At 41.0% G+C, this 21,024-nt stretch overlaps 1 protein-coding gene across 1 annotated transcript; it reads right to left on the bottom strand.

Annotated features, from left to right (window-relative positions):
* Positions 1–13,180: 13,180 nt before the first annotated feature.
* On the bottom strand, positions 13,181–19,649 carry LOC123991264 (SKI/DACH domain-containing protein 1-like). Its single transcript, XM_046292690.1, has one exon. It carries the CDS (start codon positions 19,157–19,159, stop codon positions 16,361–16,363), a length of 2,799 nt encoding a protein of 932 aa, XP_046148646.1. The 5' UTR covers positions 19,160–19,649; the 3' UTR covers positions 13,181–16,360.
* Positions 19,650–21,024: the final 1,375 nt, after the last annotated feature.

Genomic DNA, 21,024 nt, shown 5'->3' with positions numbered 1-21,024 from the left:
AAATATATATTATTTTAAATTATTACGGATATTTATCTCCGTCTATGAAAGGTGGGCTTTTATTTAACTGAAGAGTCATCTTTTCGTGTAAATGAAACATTCTGTCTGAAATGGGTGTTCAATTCCATCAGATGCGGCATAAATATCAGGATCAAATACAGGGACATGCAAAAACGAAATACACGTGATAATGTTCACAAAATAGTTCGTTTTGATTTGTATTTATTTATTTAGGAATTAAGTATAATTTATTACTTTTTTGTCAAGTGTTCTTGGCTAATTCTTACAAATAAATCAAGGCTCATACAGTTTTGCTCATTTGCTACGGTAAATGAATAGCCCCCAAAAGAAAAGAGAACTCATTATCTCCAGTTAGTCTTTGGTCTAGGTAGGCTGGATCTGAGTAAATTCATTTAATTTAGCTAGTTGTATTGATTGTGATTTGTGTTGAGCCCAAATCCTGCATCACACACGTTTAATCCAGCGTCCATATGCAGATAAACTGTTCCGGTGGTTGAGTCAACCCCAGAGCAGCGGAGGGAACCGGAGTTGAAAGTCTGATGTGGGAGAGAACGATGTGTCAATTAACACCAGTAACACGCTGTTCAGATAGCCAGCAATTAGAGGTGTGTGTGTTATATATATATATATATACACTGGCTATCATACACTGTAAGAAAAAGGTTTACAAATTGGTTATTCGGCTGTCCCTATAGGAGGACCCCTTTGGTTCCAGGTAGAACCCTTTTGGATTCCACGTAGAACCTTCTGTAAAAAATAATAATAATAATAGTAAAAAGCTTATTCACAGGGTGGGGATAGCCGAAGAGCCCATCTGGCTTCTTGATAGACCTATAACTTTTTTTGTAATTGTTACCCCCTTTAGAAAGCCTGTGTGTAGGCTTCTTTTTACAACAACAAAAACATTCGTAATGTTATTTCGTTAATCCTATTAGAGTCGGTTCTCCTGCTTTTATGCCTACACAGTTCTTTCGAATTCTGTGGTGAGTTTATTTTGAATAGGCCTATTTGACTTTTTTTTATTTAACTAGGCAAGTTAAGAACAAATTCTTATTCACAATGACGGGCTACCTGGGAACAGCGGGTTAGCTGCCTTGTTCAGGGGCAGAACGACAGATTTTTGCCTTGTCAGCTTTATTCCATCCAGCAACCTTTCTGCTACTGTCCCAACGCTCTAACCACTAGGCTACCTGCCGCCCTTAGCATACATTACCAATAGCTTCCATAATAACCTATATATATATATATATATATATAACACACACACCTCTAATTGCTGGCTATCTGAACAGCGTGTTACTGGTGTTAATTGACACATCGTTCTCTCCCACATCAGACTTTCAACTCCGGTTCCCTCCGCTGCTCTGGGGTTGACTCAACCACCGGAACAGTTTATGACCGTTTTGGTGGCGAGTATAGGCTAGCCAGCTAAATAGACAAGAGGAAAATCACATAGAAAAAGGAAATAGTGACTGAGATTACGTTTATGCATAGAGCCTTACATTTCTCAATTGCCTCTGGCTGGCTTTGGTGTCGTTTCTGTCATTGATAGTGACGGACGGGGTAGCATAGGGCGTGGATCATCAACTAGATTCAGCCGCAGGTCGATTTTTTTGCTGAGCGGTTGGGCTGAGATGGTTGGGCTGGAACATAATTACAAATCATTTGTAAACTACAAACTGACCGCAAGAATACTAAACAGACATTGTTGGCGAATTATTATTTTTTTTAACCTAAAACACAATTTCAAACCTTGCTTACATTTGTATACGATCACGTGCCTCTCTTATGTGTGGGAATACTTGGGAACAGATTTCTTACATTCAAATCACTTAGAGCTGATTTCCTGGTGTTTTTAGTCTATGTTCAATAGTGAAAAAATGTAATGAAAAAATATATATATATATTTTTTCTCAGTAAACTTGATGGGCCAAATGAAACAACCAGCGGGCCAAATTCGGCACGCAGGCTGCCAGTTGGGGGACCCTAGCATAGGGGATCACTTCTCTGCGCATCATTTAGCATCTAATGTACTGCCATGCACCTATGAGCAGTTCATTATTTATAGACCCAAGATTGAAGCTAGAATAGTTTCAAATCCATCAGCAGGTAATGCACACTGCCTACTCAAACCCGGCAATATTACAAATGCCAATGTGTCGGTATAAAACACTAAATAGTAAGAAACATGATACCAACACCAACTTTCTCACCGCTCTATGGATTCCTTGTTAAATGCGCCTGTATCTCCACCGTTCCACCTTAAATTTCATTTCTGGTATCCCTGACATCCCCTTTAAGAGGGCGCGTTACACGCTTGTGTGGCCGGGTGGGGGCGCTCGTAGATTGTGTCATCGCCTACTAGGGACTGGGGAATATCTGTGTTTAATTTCCGAGTGGAAGCCTAATTTTATCCTCACTGTTAAAAAATACATTTTTAATAGAATTAACACCCCGTATACCGACATAGGCGAAAACCAACGAATAGTCTAACCGCAGACAAAATCAAGTCCAAATCATTTAGCCGTTAGGCAATTCGTTGTCCTTGCTGTTTTTTTATTTTTTATTATACAATATTACATAATCAGTTAATTATCAGCCCACCAAGGCTCACGAAACAAACTCTATCTAGGGGGGCAGAGTGCAGCACGCACGCGGAGAGATGCATCTTCTCGGTGTAGCCTTCTATAACGCCACTGCTCCGAGCACAGTAGAACAGTTCGGAGAAATATTTTATTACTGCCTTATGTAAGCGTTGTTTACGTTGCACAGAGAACGTGTAACAGCTGATATCCCATTAAAGTGTTGTAATGTAATGCCAAGTCTTTTGAAAACAAGGATGCAGGCCTGTTTTAAACACGTGACACAATGCATCTGTCACCCTTTCTTAGGTGACAAAACTAGGCATGATAACGAGTTTTTTTTAAATCTTTTAAATTAATGAAAAATATATTAACATATTTCAGAATGTGTACGTTTGAGTAGAATTGTATGAACTTTTATCAGTATTAACTGAATTAATTGACCATGTAACTAAGACATTTTCAATGCAGTTTTATTTTCAATAGTTATTTTAGTCATCCATAATTTTCCTAAATAATTCATTTCTAATGTTTCATATAAAGGACTGACCACATTACAGGGTATTTTCTAGAACACAATTGCAGAATGTCACACCCCATATAGCATGGGAACAATATGCCTTCAGGTAATATGAAACAGGGATCCGCTCTGAACTCCCAAGTAAGCAAGTCTCAAAGAATCTGCTCAAACAAACAATATAATGATATGCAAATGAATCATTAACTTAGTCGTGATATATCTGGTTTTGATATGGGTAATAATTGTGAAGCCAGGTTTCTCCCTATTCTTATTGTTTGTCAGCATGCCATCCTTTGTTTCACAGATTTATTTATACACCTGATATGCCTGCTTATTAAATTAGGATGAATCAAATGATTTACCAATGCCAAACACTACCATAATATGATGATTTAGGACTAAATCGCTAATAAAGCAGAAAGACTTTTATTTTTTCATACAGAAGACAGGACTGCTAATGTGTGTGTGTGTGTGTGTGTGTGTGTGTGTGTGTGTGTGTGTGTGTGTGTGTGTGTGTGTGTGTGTGTGTGTGTGTGTGTGTGTGTGTGTGTGTGTGTGTGTGTGTGTGTGTGTGTGTGTGTGTGTGTGTGTGTGTGAAACTGTAAGCCCTACACGTTGTTTATAAAAACGTTACAGCTACTGTATGCATATGCATAGGCTACACTAAACCACAAGTAACCTAAACTAGTCTGCCAAAGCCTAAACATGTTGGTATCAAGCTTTTGTTTTGTTTATGCTATTATATAACTTGAGAAAATGCAGTAAGCATATGTTGTGGATAGGCTTGCCTATTGAATCAGTAAAATATGTATTTATAAAATAAACCTAGCCAAATTAATTTAAATGGCCAAGCCAGTAAAGGACCAATGAGGTAGTTGAGGTGAAGGCACTGGAACATTTCAAAGTGTCAACCAAAGTGCATTATCTTAATTAAGGAATCAGATTGTCTTATTTCAAAAATCATCTCAATGGACCAGCCTTTTTTCTCCTGATTTTACATCACATTCCTGACTGCTGATCTATTTGATGTTTTACTGATCAATATTCAATTGCTTTCATTGAACTGGGAAATAATTAGGCCTACATTTTGACTTAACTTTGAACACGTTTCGATAATAAAATCTGTCAACACAACCTCCAAAAGGACGTTCTTCACTAGCTAGTCCCTGAATTGATATCATAGGCTATATTTTTTCTAACATGATAATTGCTTGATTGGCTTCAGACACCTCTCACCAACAGCCTGTTTCGGAAACACATCAAAGAATAGCCTGTATAGTTTGACATATGGATGAGAATTATACGCTCTGGGTACCTTCACAAAAGGGCTTGATTTATTTTCAGCAGGCGTAACCTGTATGCATTGTGATCCGTGGATATTTCGTTAGACATATTTCATTCCAGCAAAAGCAAAGGTAGCTTCCTACATATTTTGAAGTTCCACATATTTGAAGTATTGGGTCTATAAACTGTTCGACTTCGTCCGTTGACGCTCCGTGTCCCAAGGCGTTTGGGTCCGAGTCGAATTACCCTCCAAACAAGTTCCAATCAAACCAAACCTAACAATCCACCGTGACGTGCAGATCTGATCAAAACGCCGGGAGGGTCAAGTCAGTATTATAAGTCAGTATTATAAGTGGTATTATAAGGATTTCATTCATTCATATAACTCCTGTTTGATTTCGTGGAGCGTAAACGAGGTGGGTTGAATGGCCGTTGCTTCACAACAGGTATAGGCATCGCGTTCCCTTAAGGGTTAAATACAATGCGGACTGAATCCCTTGCTTTTCCTCTTTCTTCCAGACCCAAATACCCCATTTAAAGAAGTGGTCCAAAAGTTGTCTGAAACCTGAGTGGTAGAATACAGGAGAACCAGACAGTCAATGGTCCTATTGTGTTTATTAAGAAATATAACTTTTAAAGTGAAAAAAGGGAGCTTTTACAATAAAAAATGTATTTGACATACAGTGTCAGCCTGCTGCACTAGTAAGTGTTTGGCTTCTATGAGTTATATAGCATCTCTCTTTTCTCACAAATCTGCTAGGCAGAGAAATGACATTTTCATGTTTCTCCTTTTATTTCGTGTTCAATAGCCTTCCCTTTTCCGCGACACTCCTTTTCAGGCCTCACTGTGAGCTCATTCCAAAGGTGATGAATTGACTTCAATTACTTTTCAACAACTCAGTTATTAACTAAGAAAAAATTAAGATAGAAAGTAGGCCTAATAAAATATAATTAATCTCAAAATGAAGGGACTGTGGCAAGGTTGTGTCCATGATTTGGACGTTGCTTTGGAAATGTTTCCTAATGTTAGACCAAGACTAGCCTATTTGTTGCTATGAATTAATGAATACATATGAGCTAATCATTTGTTTTGCTATAGATCAATAGAATGTGTGTAGCTATATAGGCCTATTCGTTGGTGTGTTCGTGGCATTCACCCAGCGCATACCGCGGAGCCTGATTCCGTGGTATGAGGGGTCAAAGGTCACCGCTGGACGAGATTGTTCCTAATAAATCCCCGCAGGCGGGCATGCGGGCGCGGCCACGTCCACAGGCTATCGGACAAACAATTGCGTTTATCAATGACGAGAATGCTCGTGTTTGAGCTGTCATTTTAGAATGCAGAATAGAGCGACATACTTTTTTGTATTAGGCTATTTCAATAAATAAAAATAAGTTTTATCCTTTTTATCCAATGGAAGGTAGTCAAAATAGAACTGGTGGATTAGGCTACACCAGTTCAGTGGATTCTGTTTAGGAATATTGTATGTAGCTGCTATTGGTCTACATAACAATGTATAGAATAATATGAATGTTTTGTAGCCTAGCCTAGGTCTATACCTCATTTATATTTCAAAGGCAATTATGAACAACAATTCTGGACATATTTAACTTAGTTTATATTGAGCCTCAATATATCTTCCTTCCTACTCAATATATCTTCCTACCTATAACCTTAAATCATCTGGCATAAGTGATTCCAAACATCACAGGGCAGTTTAGTGTGATTTGATGTAGGCCTATCTCTCTGTGCAATATCATCATTTTTTTCTGTAAATTCTATAGCCTATATGTTACGATGTCAATGACAAACATTGACAATTGTTGCCGACTATTTTTGGTAAATACAATGATTTAGCCTAAATAAATAAAATGGTTGATCGCAGCCCTGTTATATAGACTTTCAGCTATAATCAAGATAAACATAGACTCATCGACCGTGGCGCTTCAGGAGAGGAGAAATACTTGAGAAATCACTATAATAATTTCAGCTGCTATAAGTTGGACATTTAAATCAGTTGTTGAACAGCTGTTCTGAAGCTATAGTTTAAAATAAGCGAGTCCTCTCATTCGTGTAAAAGGATTAGAAATGCACTAGAGGAATTTAAACTATAAATTCAGATTGGTAAAATGTACGAGAACAATAGTCTATACCTTCAACAATTATTCAATAATATGAATAATAATTATAAGTAATTAGAATAAAAACATGGACTACTAAGCCTATAGATTGGTATGTTAGCCTTTAGTTTATGCCTGTTTGGGGTTGTTGTGAAATCAGTCTTTTAACCCCGAAGGAGGTCACTCGGGGCCAATCCGCTTCAGAGGTATTCAGAAATGGGATTGTTCGGAGAAGACCCGAGGCAGCCCTTTTTTTCCACGGCTGTAACTTTCATAAGCAACACTTTTGCTGAAGGACTGCTTATGAACTGATTAGGCTTATAGTTTATAGTAGTAAAATGTTTGTAAATTATTATCCTATGGGTGATCCTGTTATTGTATTCATTGCCAATATAAATAGGCTACATGTAGCTGTATAAATACAAAGACCTGAAACTTAATGATAAAAATGTATAAATTGAATATGAATGCAGGTATATACTTAGGCTAATTAAACCTAATTATACTTAAAGGCCCAGTGCAGTCAAAAACGTGATTTATCCTCTGTTTTATATACATTTCCACACTATGAGGTTGGAATAATACTTAGAGCTATTTGAAAAAACACCTGACATTTCAACCTGTTTTGGTGGGAGGAGTTTTTGCCTTTAAATTGGTTAATATACAATAGAGTTACACAACTCTCTGCCAATCACAAATCGTTTTTTAGTTTTCCTCTCACCACTCAGACCCCTCCGAGACAGTCCTAGACAAATTCTTACTTGAGAAACTGCTCTTGTTTTTTTTTTGACCATGTTGATTGAAAACAATCACAGCAAAGTACTTCATTCTTACCCAGAAATGATTTGATATTGAGATTATAAGGGCTGCATTGGGCAGTCTAAGCATATCCTCATAAATGTTCACTCGTTTTATTTATGCTTAACTATCGAAATACACCCTAGGCTATAGGCCCTTATGGGATCTCTCAGCACCTGAATATATGTATAGGCGAAGCTTTAAGAGATTAATGCAGAATAGGCCTACAGCGGTTTTATGCGGATTTTGTGCTGAATCTAGAGGCTGACGTTTTGCTTGGAGTTTAGGTTTAACACATTTGCATTTTCACATGTCCATGTCCTGACCTACACAAACATTCACTTGTAATAAAGCAGTGGCTTCTTGACTTGACATTATATTTTCATTTATTTTCCTTGGGGGTCTGTTCTTCATATATAGGCCTAATTATTTTACATGGTCCGTTCTATCAAACAGTATACACTTCAAATATAGGCCTACAGGTATATGTCTATTTAAAGATTCAATATAGGAAAATCTGCAGCTCAGTCTATACTATTTTCCTGACTTGTTCCTTGTCCTCTCCGCATAAGAAGCTTTAAAATCGCGCTGGGCTCCATGACCAGGCTCAAACCCTCTGCCAGGCGGTTACCCCCTCGACCAACGAGCCCCATATGCAGCTCCGCTCCCTCGCCTCTCCCTGCAACCTGTCGAGGATATTGCTGAAGGCTTGGGGTGCTTCTGAAACCAACATGATTTCACAAATGTCTTTGGATCACGTCATTTTAACCAGACGAATACAGGCGCCTTTGAAATATGCCCTAGATAAGTTGGCTTCATGAACTCATTGGCGGCAATATGCGAGCAAGCGTTCAGCTTCACGCTGGAGGCCTTTTGTGTCTTTTGATGCATGCATCCATGCGTTGTTATATAATTTGAAATATGTTACATAATTTGGACTACTTCTCATGACATTATTCTCTCCAATTTTGTTCGAGGCCTGTTTGTATTGGACTGAAATAGCTCATTATAAAACCTTCATTGAAATCACATTAAGAGCTATGGTTATTTACAACATAACTGTGAACAGGCTATATATTTTAAAATGTGACTAAAGAAAACTAATATTACCTCCGCACGTTTATCATTTAAAATTAGGCCTAGTGAATTTAAAATGAGATACAATAGGCCTATGTTCATTGAATATGTTGTCATTATATTAACAGTGCATCACAGGCAAAATAAGGAAAATAGTCAGTTTCACTTGCAGTTTGAACCAGGCGTTTCAGCCTTCACCTGGGATTGCAGTATGCCCTAGGCGTTTCGGCCTTCACCAGCGATTGACTATAGAATACGTTATTCTATAGGCCTGTCATAAACCCATTAATGGATACTTATCAAGCTTTCTCTAACCGAAATAAATGTAGCTACGCCGCGGTAAGGTTTACCGCAGAAGGAGGAGGATGATCAGGCAACCATGTTTACTGGATTGTGGACTAGGCTATGGGAAAAGAAATACGCATATTTTATGCTTGCTGCAGTGATGGCACACTATGGTATTTCACCTAATATATATGGGAGTTTATATAAATTGGATTTGTTTTCAAATTCATTGTTGGTCTCTCTCGCCACAGCATAAATGTGTACAGGGTAGACAGTCTTTCAGCTCTCACAGACTCTTCTGTTTCTCGAACTTCAAATTTAGGATCGGCTTAAAACAAAATCTCAGAAACAAAAACAACTTTATATCGTTTGAGTTGAACAATCAACCGTTGGCTGCAGAGGCGGACGCTTACCCCAATCCGCCATCCCGTTCACACAACAAAATATAAAACCTACTTCAAACTAATAGCGCTCACTTTTGCCTCTAGTGGCTGGTTTTTCCGTCATCTCCTTATGTCCTCAGACATGGATGGACGTCGAATACTGATTTGTCTCACGGGTGACCTGGCAGGGCAGTCCACAGTATCTCTCTGGCCTCAGATGAACGACATGATGCAGCTCTATGGAATCACACAATAGAAAAACTGTGTGCTGTAACATGTCACTGACAACTTTAAGAATAGTATGACAGTATAAGCAAATATATACTCAATAACTCCTCTACTCAATAACTCCTTCCACGGGAGAACTGTGAAATGTGAGGAGTCAAGGGTTGGTTTTTCAACAAAGTGCCAAAGAAAAACTTTTATTACACTATAGTAATTAAAGTGAATAATGGGATTAAATCAAAATTAATGCAAAAGTCTTCAAAAATCAGAATGAGGCGTGCTTCGATCGGGGACGCATTGTGTCCTGCACAATAAACCACAAACACATTTCCACGCCACTAACTTTTCTAATAAAGTTAAGATTTTCTGCTTAAAGTTGAAATTGCATTAAAAAAAATGCATTAAAAAAAGGATAGATATGTACTTTCCTCTTCAGCTCTCATTTACTCACGACCAACATCAACAGAAGAAGAACTTTTAACTTAATAACAGAAAATTGCTGAAAATATAAACCATTCACCAATTTTGCAAAAAGGGATAACATTAATTTATACATTAGTTTAGGTATAGACACATACTTTGGAGAATTACTTCAATTGTAGATTTAAATCACGAGTTGCCTAAAAAAAAAAAATGATGCCCATGTTTCGTCGTCCATCTTCGCCTCCACTGCAGGGTTGCATGCAGGCTTCAGGCAGTCAGTCTCATATGTAAGCGAATAGGAGATGTGCTGTTATGATCACACCTCTGTTATCATGGCTGCTATCTCTGCTGCTCTGTCAATGGAGACCAACCAGCGTGTTTACATAAGTCAGCGTTGTAAAACAGACACCCGTCGGTTAAGTAAATAACCACCATTGTCAGTGAGACAATAAAAGCTATGGGTATTTCACTTATACGGTCTTTGAATTATACGGACTGAAGTGAAAACGTTTGTTCTGATAGAGGTTGAGTTTCTATGGGTGCAATGATGGTTCGTGGTGTAGCGGTTTAGCCTATACATTCGTCTGGTTCAACGGGGCAGGCTGGTACAAATGCCAGGGTCCTCGAGCTTTCGCTTATGCAGGAGGTTATATAGGTCACACACACGCGCACGCACGCACGCACACACACACACACACACACACACACACACACACACACACACACACACACACACACACACACACACACACACACACACACACACACACACACACACACACACACACACACACACACACACACACACGCAACTATATATAGGACGTTTTTAAAATACTAGCTCATTATAATATGAGCGTGAGTGTAATATCCCTCACCTCCAGAAGACTCTCCAAGCAGTTACCGTAGCAGGGTTGAAATGCAGGGTAACGGGTCGCCAATATAGAGCTATGGATGTGAAGAGGTTAACTGCATGGTTAACTGCATTTCCACTGGTTTTCACCTACATAGGGTGTATTCTCCAATAATGTGTAGGCTTTTTAGAAGTTGAAGTACAGGCTTCAGCATCATCATGAGTGGCAGTGTTGGATTTGTATAGTGACTAAAGCAGCAGTGCTAGTTCTTTCTTGCTATAGCAACATGATTTGGTGATTTCAATAGCTCAATATCTATTCATTTGAAAATAATGATACTTTTAATAATATAATTATTTCAATTGTTGAGCTAATCAAATTCGTCGATGGAATTACCATTATTCAGTAGTTGGGTCATTTGATTCAGGCTTTGGTGTAACACCCTGCATGACCAAATAAGTTGTGGATTTCTGCTGTACATGGTCAACTAGGGCCTAGTGCTGTACGATCACATAGTCCTACTTTGGTCTGGCTGCATTTACCTATGGAGAATAATGAAACAGGCCTAATAAAAGTGTTGAAAGTAAGCCTAGGCCTATTACTATTCCAAAGACTATTGGTAAAATAAGACTATTGGTAATTTGGACAATTAAGTGCACAAAATGCATATCGGAACTTGGGCAAAGGTGATTTCTGGTATTCATAATGTGTAGGAACAGACTTTATCAGACTGCATGGGACGGGTAACACCGGCAGCATTTGCCTATTGATTACAGTCAGTGTGGTCCAAAGTTATTTATGCTATCCTAACACGAAATCTCCCGGAAATCTCCCATTGAAATAAATGCAAAATTTTACAATAAGATCGAGATACTAAATGTGTGTCAATGTTTTATTTATTTTGTCGTTATTTAACAGACAAGTCCGTTAAGAACAAAGTCTTATTTACAATGAGAGCCTTCCCCGGCCAAACTCAGACGCTGCTGGGCCACTTGTGCGCCGCGCCGCCCAATCACGGCCGGATGTGATACAGCCTGGATTCGACCCATGTACTGTAATGACCAATGTACTGCAACTCGGGAGTATTGGTGAAGTATTTATAGACAATATTATATAGCCTATACCTATGTGGAGAGATGCAGAGGGTTCGAGGGTTATGCCTCACTATAGCTGTTCGAACCCGCGACTATGTACCTCAGAAACAGTTCCCATGATTTGCATGTTCATTTCAAAATTCGACGCTGTAACCTGGATTCGAACCTGGTACTGCAGTGACGACTCTTGCACTGAGAGGCAGTGTGATAAACCACTAGGCCACTGGGAATTAGTAGCAGCCGGATTTATTTAGTTTTTTGTTTGTTATTTGTAATTGACACAATTGTTTCCCACAAGCACCAATGAAAACTAGCCTATATATTGATTCAAATGTATTTTACTGAAGCTAGTAACTTGTGTGTGTGTGTGTTTTCTATCGGCCCTATACATCTTAAAATATAAATCATTAGCCTAATTAATTATATTATTTATTTGTTCATTAATTCGTATAAGTATTTTGCATTATGGGATTTTGAAAAGTATTTTCAATGACCTTTTGAGAGGAAATGAATGACAGGCAACAACATATATATGTATTTTTTTGTTGTACATTTGAGAGATTTAATAATAGAGCAGTGACAACTTTGATCGGTCTTTCGTATTTAATTGTCTGATAGCTCAGTGCGTTCTGCTGACCCTGATTCAGGCTGTGTCCTTCAGCGTTAATCTTTTAACTTGTTTTTCTAAACAAGCACAGCAGGGAGAATACTGTATTGAGTGCTTTGGATGCAATAACTGTCCACGCAGCGATGGCCCAAGATAGAATAGTCAACGCCTTTTGTAAATTGCTTGTTTTTTCTTGATCCAACTAGTGGTTTAACTATTTTAATCCCTCTCTGCCTATCTCTTGTTATTGTATACAGTCTATTGGTTCGCAATCCGCATTGGAATTTATCTCCAATAATCGTCTGTTGCTGCCTCCAGGCAGATAGGCCTGGCCTAGGTTAGACTGCCCTCTACCCCGGGGTCCACCCATCAACCTCCTGGTTTACCATACCATAAAATCCCATTAATCAAAACCGCAGCAGAGAAACAAACATGGCGGATGAGATGTTGTCGGTTGTGAATGGGTACTATGCACTACGAGTCGATCATATATTCCTGTGGATATCAATGGTGAAACCCTTCGTACGGACTTAATGGCAAACAAAAGCAAAAGGTTTGTGTATAGAAGTGCGTGTACTGCTAGAAGTTTGTACTGACTTGGCCTATATGTTCACTAGGCCAATATGTCCATATTACGTAGAAGTAGGCCTATAGTGTGTATCAAACATGGCAGCGTAATATCTCTGTGGGTCTTAGTTACATTTCTGTAATGGATAGTAAAAGTTGTCCCTTGCACCAATATTTCCTAATCCAATATACACTCTGAGTTACACATTTGTCCAAAGAACCAATTCTCTTCCAATATGGTATCCTCTTGGTGAGGTTTCAGTCTATGTAGGCATACAGTGTAATACCAATATGAATGAAGTGTGTGTTCAACTCACAACAAAGAGAAGGCAGCGTCACTCACACTCAGATGTCTTTAATGAGTCATTCATAACTCGGAAGAAAGGGAAAGTGCTTCAGAAATCCAACATTCAAGGTTTTCATTTCGAGTGCATTATCCTAAACAACAATGATATACAAAACCCAGTAATTCACAAAAATAAATATTCCGTTTTTTATATAAACAGCCAGTGACTTCAAATTTCATGTCAAAACCCTGACCTCAATCAAGTATTGTATCAAAAAGCTAAAATAAGGTTTGGAGCTGAGAGGAAAAGCGAGAGGGAGAACGAGAGGGAGAACGAGAAAGAGCCCTGTGCCTCGAGCTGCTACACCATGCAATTATTTACATTGACAGCGTCACTGTCAGAGCTCTTTTAGTCTTCCCTAAACGCCTCTACCACCATCTCCTTGCCCGGGTGATGTTCTCTGTGATCGGCGTGAGAATTGGCGAGTACCTACAACGGGAAGTGTGTGTGTGTGTATGTGTGTGTCCTCTCTAAACTGGGCTGTATATATCCCTCCTCTGGCCCAGTACACTTTGACGCGGGGATTACGCGGTGGAAGCTTCCCTCGTGCAACATATGAATTCCATCCCCTCCCCATAACTCCCTCTAGGTTGGAGAGAGATTACGTCATTTTCAAATGGAGATTAAAAATGGCTGTGTTTAGTTTGGAGGCAAATGTGCCATTTTTAAGTGCTTCTCTACCTTCGCTACAAGGGAAGTGCGCACTATGGTATGGGAAGCCTACAGGCTTGGGGTGGTAGAGGTGCATGTCACACACAGATCAATCTGCATGTCACACACAGATCAATCTATACAAACTCTGAGCATCGTGTGAAACGGCGCTTTTTTTCTCCCTTAACTACAATCACCAATCGAATGGGCTTTTGTTTCTGTCTTTACTGCTGATGTTGATGTGAGAATCCTGACATTATCAGGCATATTGTTTGTGGTTATGTGCCAGGCTGGCTCGGACTCTCTTTGTCATAGGGAGAAAAGCTCATTCTTAGCCACAACTTCACCAAATCAACATTTTACGTTGGTGGAAAAAGATCGATATTTAGGTGCAACTTCAGTTAAATTTGACTGAATTGTATTTTTTATTTTTTTTGGTCTATTCTTAGTTTATTAATTAGCAACATAAGGATCAATGGAAACAGTTTGACATATAGGCCTATACATTCATCACGCGTCCATATGTAAAGGCTAGATTTATACATGTTTATGTGGCAACATTAGAAAATATTTTTCTGACTTGATTCATGTGAGAAAACAGCGTAGAGACTATAGAAGTGGAGACATGGAGAAGGACATGGCCTTTTGTGGAAAACAGAGTGCAATGCTTTCATAACAAAGGGCCACAATTAGCTTTGTGTTTTGGCCTACATTTTCGACTGACTGTATAGTCTATTTTAATAATTTTGTATGACTGGAGATGTTCCCAGGTCAATTCAGCACCGTGGGCTTCCCAGCAGAATTTAACAGGTAATTATGCATTTACCCCCGAGCTAATAGCTAACTATTCCACAGCAACGTGCTGTGCTGGGCATTTTATTCATTCTTGCAGATGTAAGGATACAATAAACAACTGATAAACTGCTCGAATACCATGTTGACCCAAATATAAAATAATTCAACCTCATGTGAATGGCCACAGATAACCAATTATATATTTTAGATGAACTATTTAAATGGACATAAGCCCGTATCTTACATTTATTTTATTTTAACTTCTCTCATAATGTAGGCTATCCTACAATCATCAAGCGGAAATGGGACCCTAGAGTGTGTCAAAGTGCAAAGCATGTAGGCCTACCACTTGTGCTTTCATGTGTTGTTTCTAAATGAAAGGACATTAGGCTCGGTGTGTTGTAAGACATCTTTTGGTGTGTTTGGGTTTTTGTTTAAGTGTGATGCAAACCCCAAACTGGTATTAAGCCAGCGTCTTGGACAGGAGTGTAATTTTCACTGTTTTTCTCGTACTTTTTTTCGTGTAGGAGATTGCGAATGTTTTAATTGACAAATCAATGTGTAATATAAAGGAACATGTCCCACCAAAATGCTAAAAAAGGCAAGGCTGTCCAGGACGTGTGATTTTTCACTGAAAGGCTTGATCTGTGTCAGGCCTGGGCAGTCTCTCTCTGTGTGATTGTCTGTACATAAGGCCTGCAGTGTTTTGGGGCCTTTATGGGTGCTGGCGGCTGTCTGACTACAGCCAACATAAGTTTACCAGGAAATACTCTCATAAATACAAACAACGCTGGAAACCATATCACAAACACGGAAAATCTGCAAGCACCAGCCAGACCAGAGTAATGGTAATTTCCCTCACAATTCTTCCTAATTCAATATAGCCTGTCCAAAGAACATTATGATTTTGGACTTGCTCGGATAAATTAATTGACATTTGAAATCGAATTCAAAAACAGTTATCTGAATTAGATAACATTTAGATAAAAATTTACCCAAACTCTGGCAAGCATAAAATAAAATAAAAATTGAAATGAGGGTTTCTACAAGGTTTTACAAATCCTATAGTGAAAAAAACAGCCACGGCTCATAATAGGACTAATGTGACAGACAATAGTAGTAGCCCTAACCATGTTACCAAAGGAAAACCCTGAATCTGTTGATTCAACCCAATTTTACCCAAGTTAAAGCTGATGTTAGAAAAATACAGTAAAGAAGACCAACATATAGGAGTGCTGTGATTTTTATAAGAGGGAGTCTCCCCCTCTCTTTCTCTCACCACAAAGGGAGTAGGCCTACAGCACAACAAAATGTTTACTTCACTGAAACCCTGGTACAATCCAACCGCTTGAGCGTCAAGGCGAAGAGAAAATAGATCCGAGAGAAAGTCATGTAAACCCATTTTGCCAAACCATGTAGCCTATTGCTTATGGTAGATAGCTTGTTTAGAGTTAGATAGTCAGAATAAATCCACGAGGAGGGATCGTCCAGTGGCATGGGTAGAGCATCTCAAATGGTCCGCGCGATATGGAGAATAGTAGTGTATATAACTGATCTATAACTCCACAACGAGGAACGTTTTAAATCCACTACATCATATAAAGGATACAATTTAAATAAAAACAACGGAAGGACGCAAGCCATTAGAGTCTCCCATTCAGTTTAAGACTCAAGTTGTAGTCAACGTAGGTTTCCATCCAGGTGTTTTGTCTTTCTCTTGTTTTTGTCAAAGAAAAAAGCGTGAACATTTCCTGATTCTCTGAGCGGGTGGGGGAGGGACAGGCAGACCGCCAGGCTGCCATCGCCACACGGGGTGAGAGCGAGGGGGAGGTCGGGGTCCCCCCAGAGAGTTCAGAGAGTAAGCAGGGCTTAAATCCCCGTCGCTGCCCACTAACAGGGACGGAGGAGCGGGGAAATTCGCCATGAAGCTGAAAGGCCTCTTCAGAGGGGCTGCTACATTACTGGACGCGCGTTTTCGTTTAGTCGCCCCTGTTAGATCCTCAGTATTTCCCTCACAAATCTCAGCTTTGCCCACGAGACGAGAAGACAAAGTCCTGTCAACTTTAGACACGTTCTGTTTCTGCTGCACCCTTGAAATTCCAGGCTTCTTCCCCAGCACCAGACTCCTGTAGTTTTTCCTGACCCCAGCTCCGTTTTTATACTCCCCTTCCTCGGGACAAGGGGTGTCTTGAGTGCTCCCGCATTCCTGCAAGCCGGAGGAGGACTTGGGAGCCCCAGCAGAACTTTCAATGGCTTTGGTCTCGTTGTTGAAACAGCCAGCAGCTTGTTTGATGTCGCCGCCGTAGTATTGGCCATTGTTGATAACCGCCTCGTCTCCTAGGCATTGGAAACCAGAGACTTGGCTATAGTATTCGTATTCATCATAGCTCTCCTCCACTTTGATTTTCACATTCTGCAGGTTGAAGGGGGGAGTCTTGACCGCCCTGCTGCGCTCGGGGAGGGGACCCGCGGGCACTGATAGCTCCTCCGGCTCAGTCTTAATGGTTTTGAGCAGAAAGGGCAGTTTCAGGTTGGGGCTGATTCTCACCTCACTTTTTAGATGTGTAGCTAATGAAAGCTTGTTGTTTTTAGGCTTGGGGTACTTTGTGTCTTTGTCAGGCGCGGAGTGTGAGCTCAGAACTGGGGGGCATTTGTTTGCGTGTCCCGTTGTCCTGTGTGGAAGAACCGCTTTTATTCCGTTGGGGTTAGGTGAGGGGCTCAGTGCGTACAATTTTCTGGACACAGGCTCGGTTCGCTTTATCTCTCGTTGGGTCTGGACCTGGGACTCAGGAACCTTCCTGTCTCTCCTCTTAGTGAAATAACTCCCCCGGGTGACAGGCGAGCTGAACCTGTGTGTGTGTGTGTTCTGCTTGGCCTCCCTGGCTGTAAAGTCATATTTCGGTCGTTTCTTCGGAATGTCATAGTCCACCTGGTTTGTTCCAAACTGGCCCACCGGTTTAGATGGCTGCTGCTGGTGGCTGTAGTGGAAGGTAGGCTGCAGGAGCAAAGGTGCGTTAGTGTGCGAGATAGTTCTACTGTTGGATAGAGTTCTAGAGTTCGACTGATTTCTAGTGCTGGAGAGAGTTGTGGAGAGAGATTGGGCATTAGGCAGAGTTCTAGTGCTGGAGAGAGATTGGGCATTAGGCAGAGTTCTAGTGCTGGAGAGAGTTGTGGAGAGAGATTGGGCATTAGGCAGAGTTCTAGTGCTGGAGAGAGTTGTGGAGAGAGATTGAGCATTAGGCAGAGTTCTAGTGATGATATTTTTGGTGGTGTTGAGAGAGGGGAACCGGGCCCTCCTGAAGCGGATAGACTGGACAGACACTTGGCTGGACACAGAGCTGCTATCAGACTGAGATGAACTCTCCTCATCAGAACTGACCTCAGAGCTCTCCAATGGGCTCTCCTCTTCATCCTCCTCATCAGAGGTCCCAGAGTTGCTGCTGGTCGATAAACTGGAGCCGATGTCGGAGTCGTTGTTGAGGCGCTCTGAGTAGCAACTGGACTCCGTGTCACTGCTGTAGCTCTCCGGGAACCCCCCCACATGTTGATGCGGGTGACGATGGTGGTGATCGTGGTGGTCGAGGTAAAACTCGTGTCCAATGTCAAAATGGCTCAGAGTTGTCCGGTTGTGGTTGTAGTGTGTTTTGGGCTTTCTGCAGCACTTGGGCTGCACGAGGAGCACCGGGTGGTGTGTGTGAGAGTAAGTGTGTGAGTGTGTGTGTCTAGTCCTGCTCCATGACTGCCTCGCGCCGCTGCTGCCCATATCCCTGCCGCCGCCCCCCCCGCGCCTCCTCTTCCTTTTGTGAAGTAGGTCGCCGGTTGCAGAGAGCCTGGACTGAGCAGCAATGGCGGACTGAAACAACACTGGTTGCCGGCTGACCACGCTCCGGAAAAACGAGTGTCCCTGGCTAAACGCGACGCAATTGCCCGGTATTTGACCAGTTTCATAGTTTTTAAAGGGTTTACATGATGATTTGGTGATAGAGGAGTAATCCCGACCGAGGGATTTATTGTAAATTTGAGGTAGATTGGAGTCGGGGCGCAAGGTTGGTTGTTCTCTCCTGCCGGCTTTGTTTTTGAGGGACATAGTCTGTGGAACGCTGTGCAAACTTAACCAAACTTTCTCCCTCCATAACCCGGCAGGGTGCGTGTCTGCGTTGAGCTTGCCTTCGCCCACACCCTCCGGTAAACTGGCTTTCTTTGCTTTTCTTTTGTTGGATTTTAACACGCGCTCCGTTTTGCAGGAGAAATAAAGCGCCTCTACGTCCTCCCGTGATATCAGAGTACATTTAGCCGCGTGGAAAGCAATAGAATTGATTGCTTTGAGCTTTCTTAACTCCTCCAAATCACAGTGATGTTTTTTAACGTTCAGGTGATCCATGCGTTTGTGCACGGTGGTTCGGGGAATATTTTTCAGCAGGTCGGTGAAGACCTGGGAGAGGGCGAACATTTGTTTTCCTTTTATCAGCAGGTATCCCAGCCTCACTCCCTGCATTTCCTCAAACCCAAACTTCAGGTCTCCCATGTTGCTTTTCACTCTCTATTGTAATAATCTCAGCATTTAACTCGGTCAGTTGTATTCATGCAGCAACGAAAATAAAGGAATAAACTCCCTGTTTTGAGCTCAATGCATTCTGACTCGCCGGCCGCTGCTGATGCGTCCTAGTAGGCTACCTCCAAGCTGCGTCATGAACAGGCAAACTTTGAGATGCCGAGTTAAATGGAGTGGTATCGGATGGGTTCACAGCATCAGTCCCCGGGCCCTGCCACGGACCAGGCATGGTGGAGGAATGCGAGGGATTACCGCCAGGCCGGCTGCTGGCTGTCTGCTATCCCCTGTCTCTCCTCCTCTCCTGCTCACTCCCTCTGACCGGCAGCACGACAGGAAGGTGTATACCACTGCCACAACGAGAGGATAAAAAAGAGAGGGGGTAGGGAGAGAGCTACACAGAGAGAGGGAGGGAGAGAGAGGGGGTGGGGAGAGGGAGGGATGGAAGGAGAGAGAGAGAGAATAAGAGCCAAAATGCAGCTGCTCTCCTGGATTCGGGGTTAGCCACAAATAAAATGACAGAGGGGAAGTGCATGAGCCCGGAGACACCTTCATCAATTAATGCCCTCAGACTCGAAGCTTATTGGACGCCGCTGACAGGTGATGCAATAAAAATGGATATTCCACCCCCTGACACCCCCCTCTCAAACCCCCCGTTGATTACCATACTATTGTACCTCCACCTCCGTTTGTTAAGTATGCTAAATAATTCCGCTATGACAAGTTCATATTTCAATATTGTTTTTTAACAGATGAAGTGGTATAGCTGAACTTGCTGAAATGGACAAGTCGTCTTCTATATCCTGCTAGTAGGCTATTTATGGCGTTATGCCTATATCGCTGTCAGTCAAACAACGTGGGATTATTGAGAGCACAAATATCATTTCAAAGAAATATAGGCCAATAGATGGCATATAATTTTCATGGTTAAATTCAGACATGTTTGAATTCAGACGTCTGTCAATCTGTCTTAACCCCCCTTGCTAATTCTATTGTGAAGGTTTGTTGTAACATTCTTTCAAATGGACTCAGACAAAGAGATTTACATTTTTCACCTGGGTAGAACGCTGTTTGAATTCCCAAATGTAGAGTTATGTCGGGGTACTCAAGGAAATGAATCTTAAGCATGAGTTTTTTTAAGTTATTTCATGAATTGTCAAGGGTGAAAGGGGATCTCGTTCTAAGGACGATTTAGCCAAACCTTTACGCATAGCGACACATATATGCATGGGCGGCGTGTTATTTCAGAATTAATACAAACATAGGAATACATACACCATTTTGTTATATTTGATTATTATATTTGATGAGTTTTCGACACCATTCTACATTTTGTTGAATGCACTTAGGTTGAAACTTGGTGAATGGTCAATGTGTGTGTGTGTGTGTGTGTGTGTGTGTGTCTGTGTGCCCTCCTCTTACATTTTGTATTAATTAAGGATCCCCATCGCGTGTGTGTATCTCTTCACAGTCCGCGTTGTTCCATAAGGTGTATTTTTATCTTTTCAGGCTAGGAGAGACATTGGGTCAGCGTGCATTGCCGTTCACCTCGGTATTACTGGTCAGTCTTTCTCGCGGTCTTATTCTAAACCGATAGATATGCTATTTCTATCTCAGCCACCGAGTCTGCTGTTCCCTGGTCCACCACGATAAAAACATGAGCAACGTGACGGACGATTTGTCTGGGAAAAGCTCTAGCTTTCACTTGCTGTAAAAGTGCACGCTCAGAGTTGATTTTCCCCAAGGCCTCTTCTGCAAACGTGATAATAATTAATATCAGGTTTATTATAGGCCTATTGAACATAGGCATATCAGTATGTATTTTGGTAAAACACACACAC

Source organism: Oncorhynchus gorbuscha, linkage group LG12, assembly GCF_021184085.1.
Source record: "Oncorhynchus gorbuscha isolate QuinsamMale2020 ecotype Even-year linkage group LG12, OgorEven_v1.0, whole genome shotgun sequence".
Taxonomy (NCBI): Eukaryota; Metazoa; Chordata; class Actinopteri; order Salmoniformes; family Salmonidae; genus Oncorhynchus; species Oncorhynchus gorbuscha.
The sequence above is the reverse complement of the archived record's forward strand: the minus strand, read 5'-3'. Positions and strand labels throughout refer to the sequence as shown.

Coding starts and splice junctions, on each gene's coding strand:
- LOC123991264 (XM_046292690.1), bottom strand. CDS start 19,159: ATGGGAGACCTGAAGTTTGGGTTTGAGGAAATGCAGGGAGTGAGGCTG.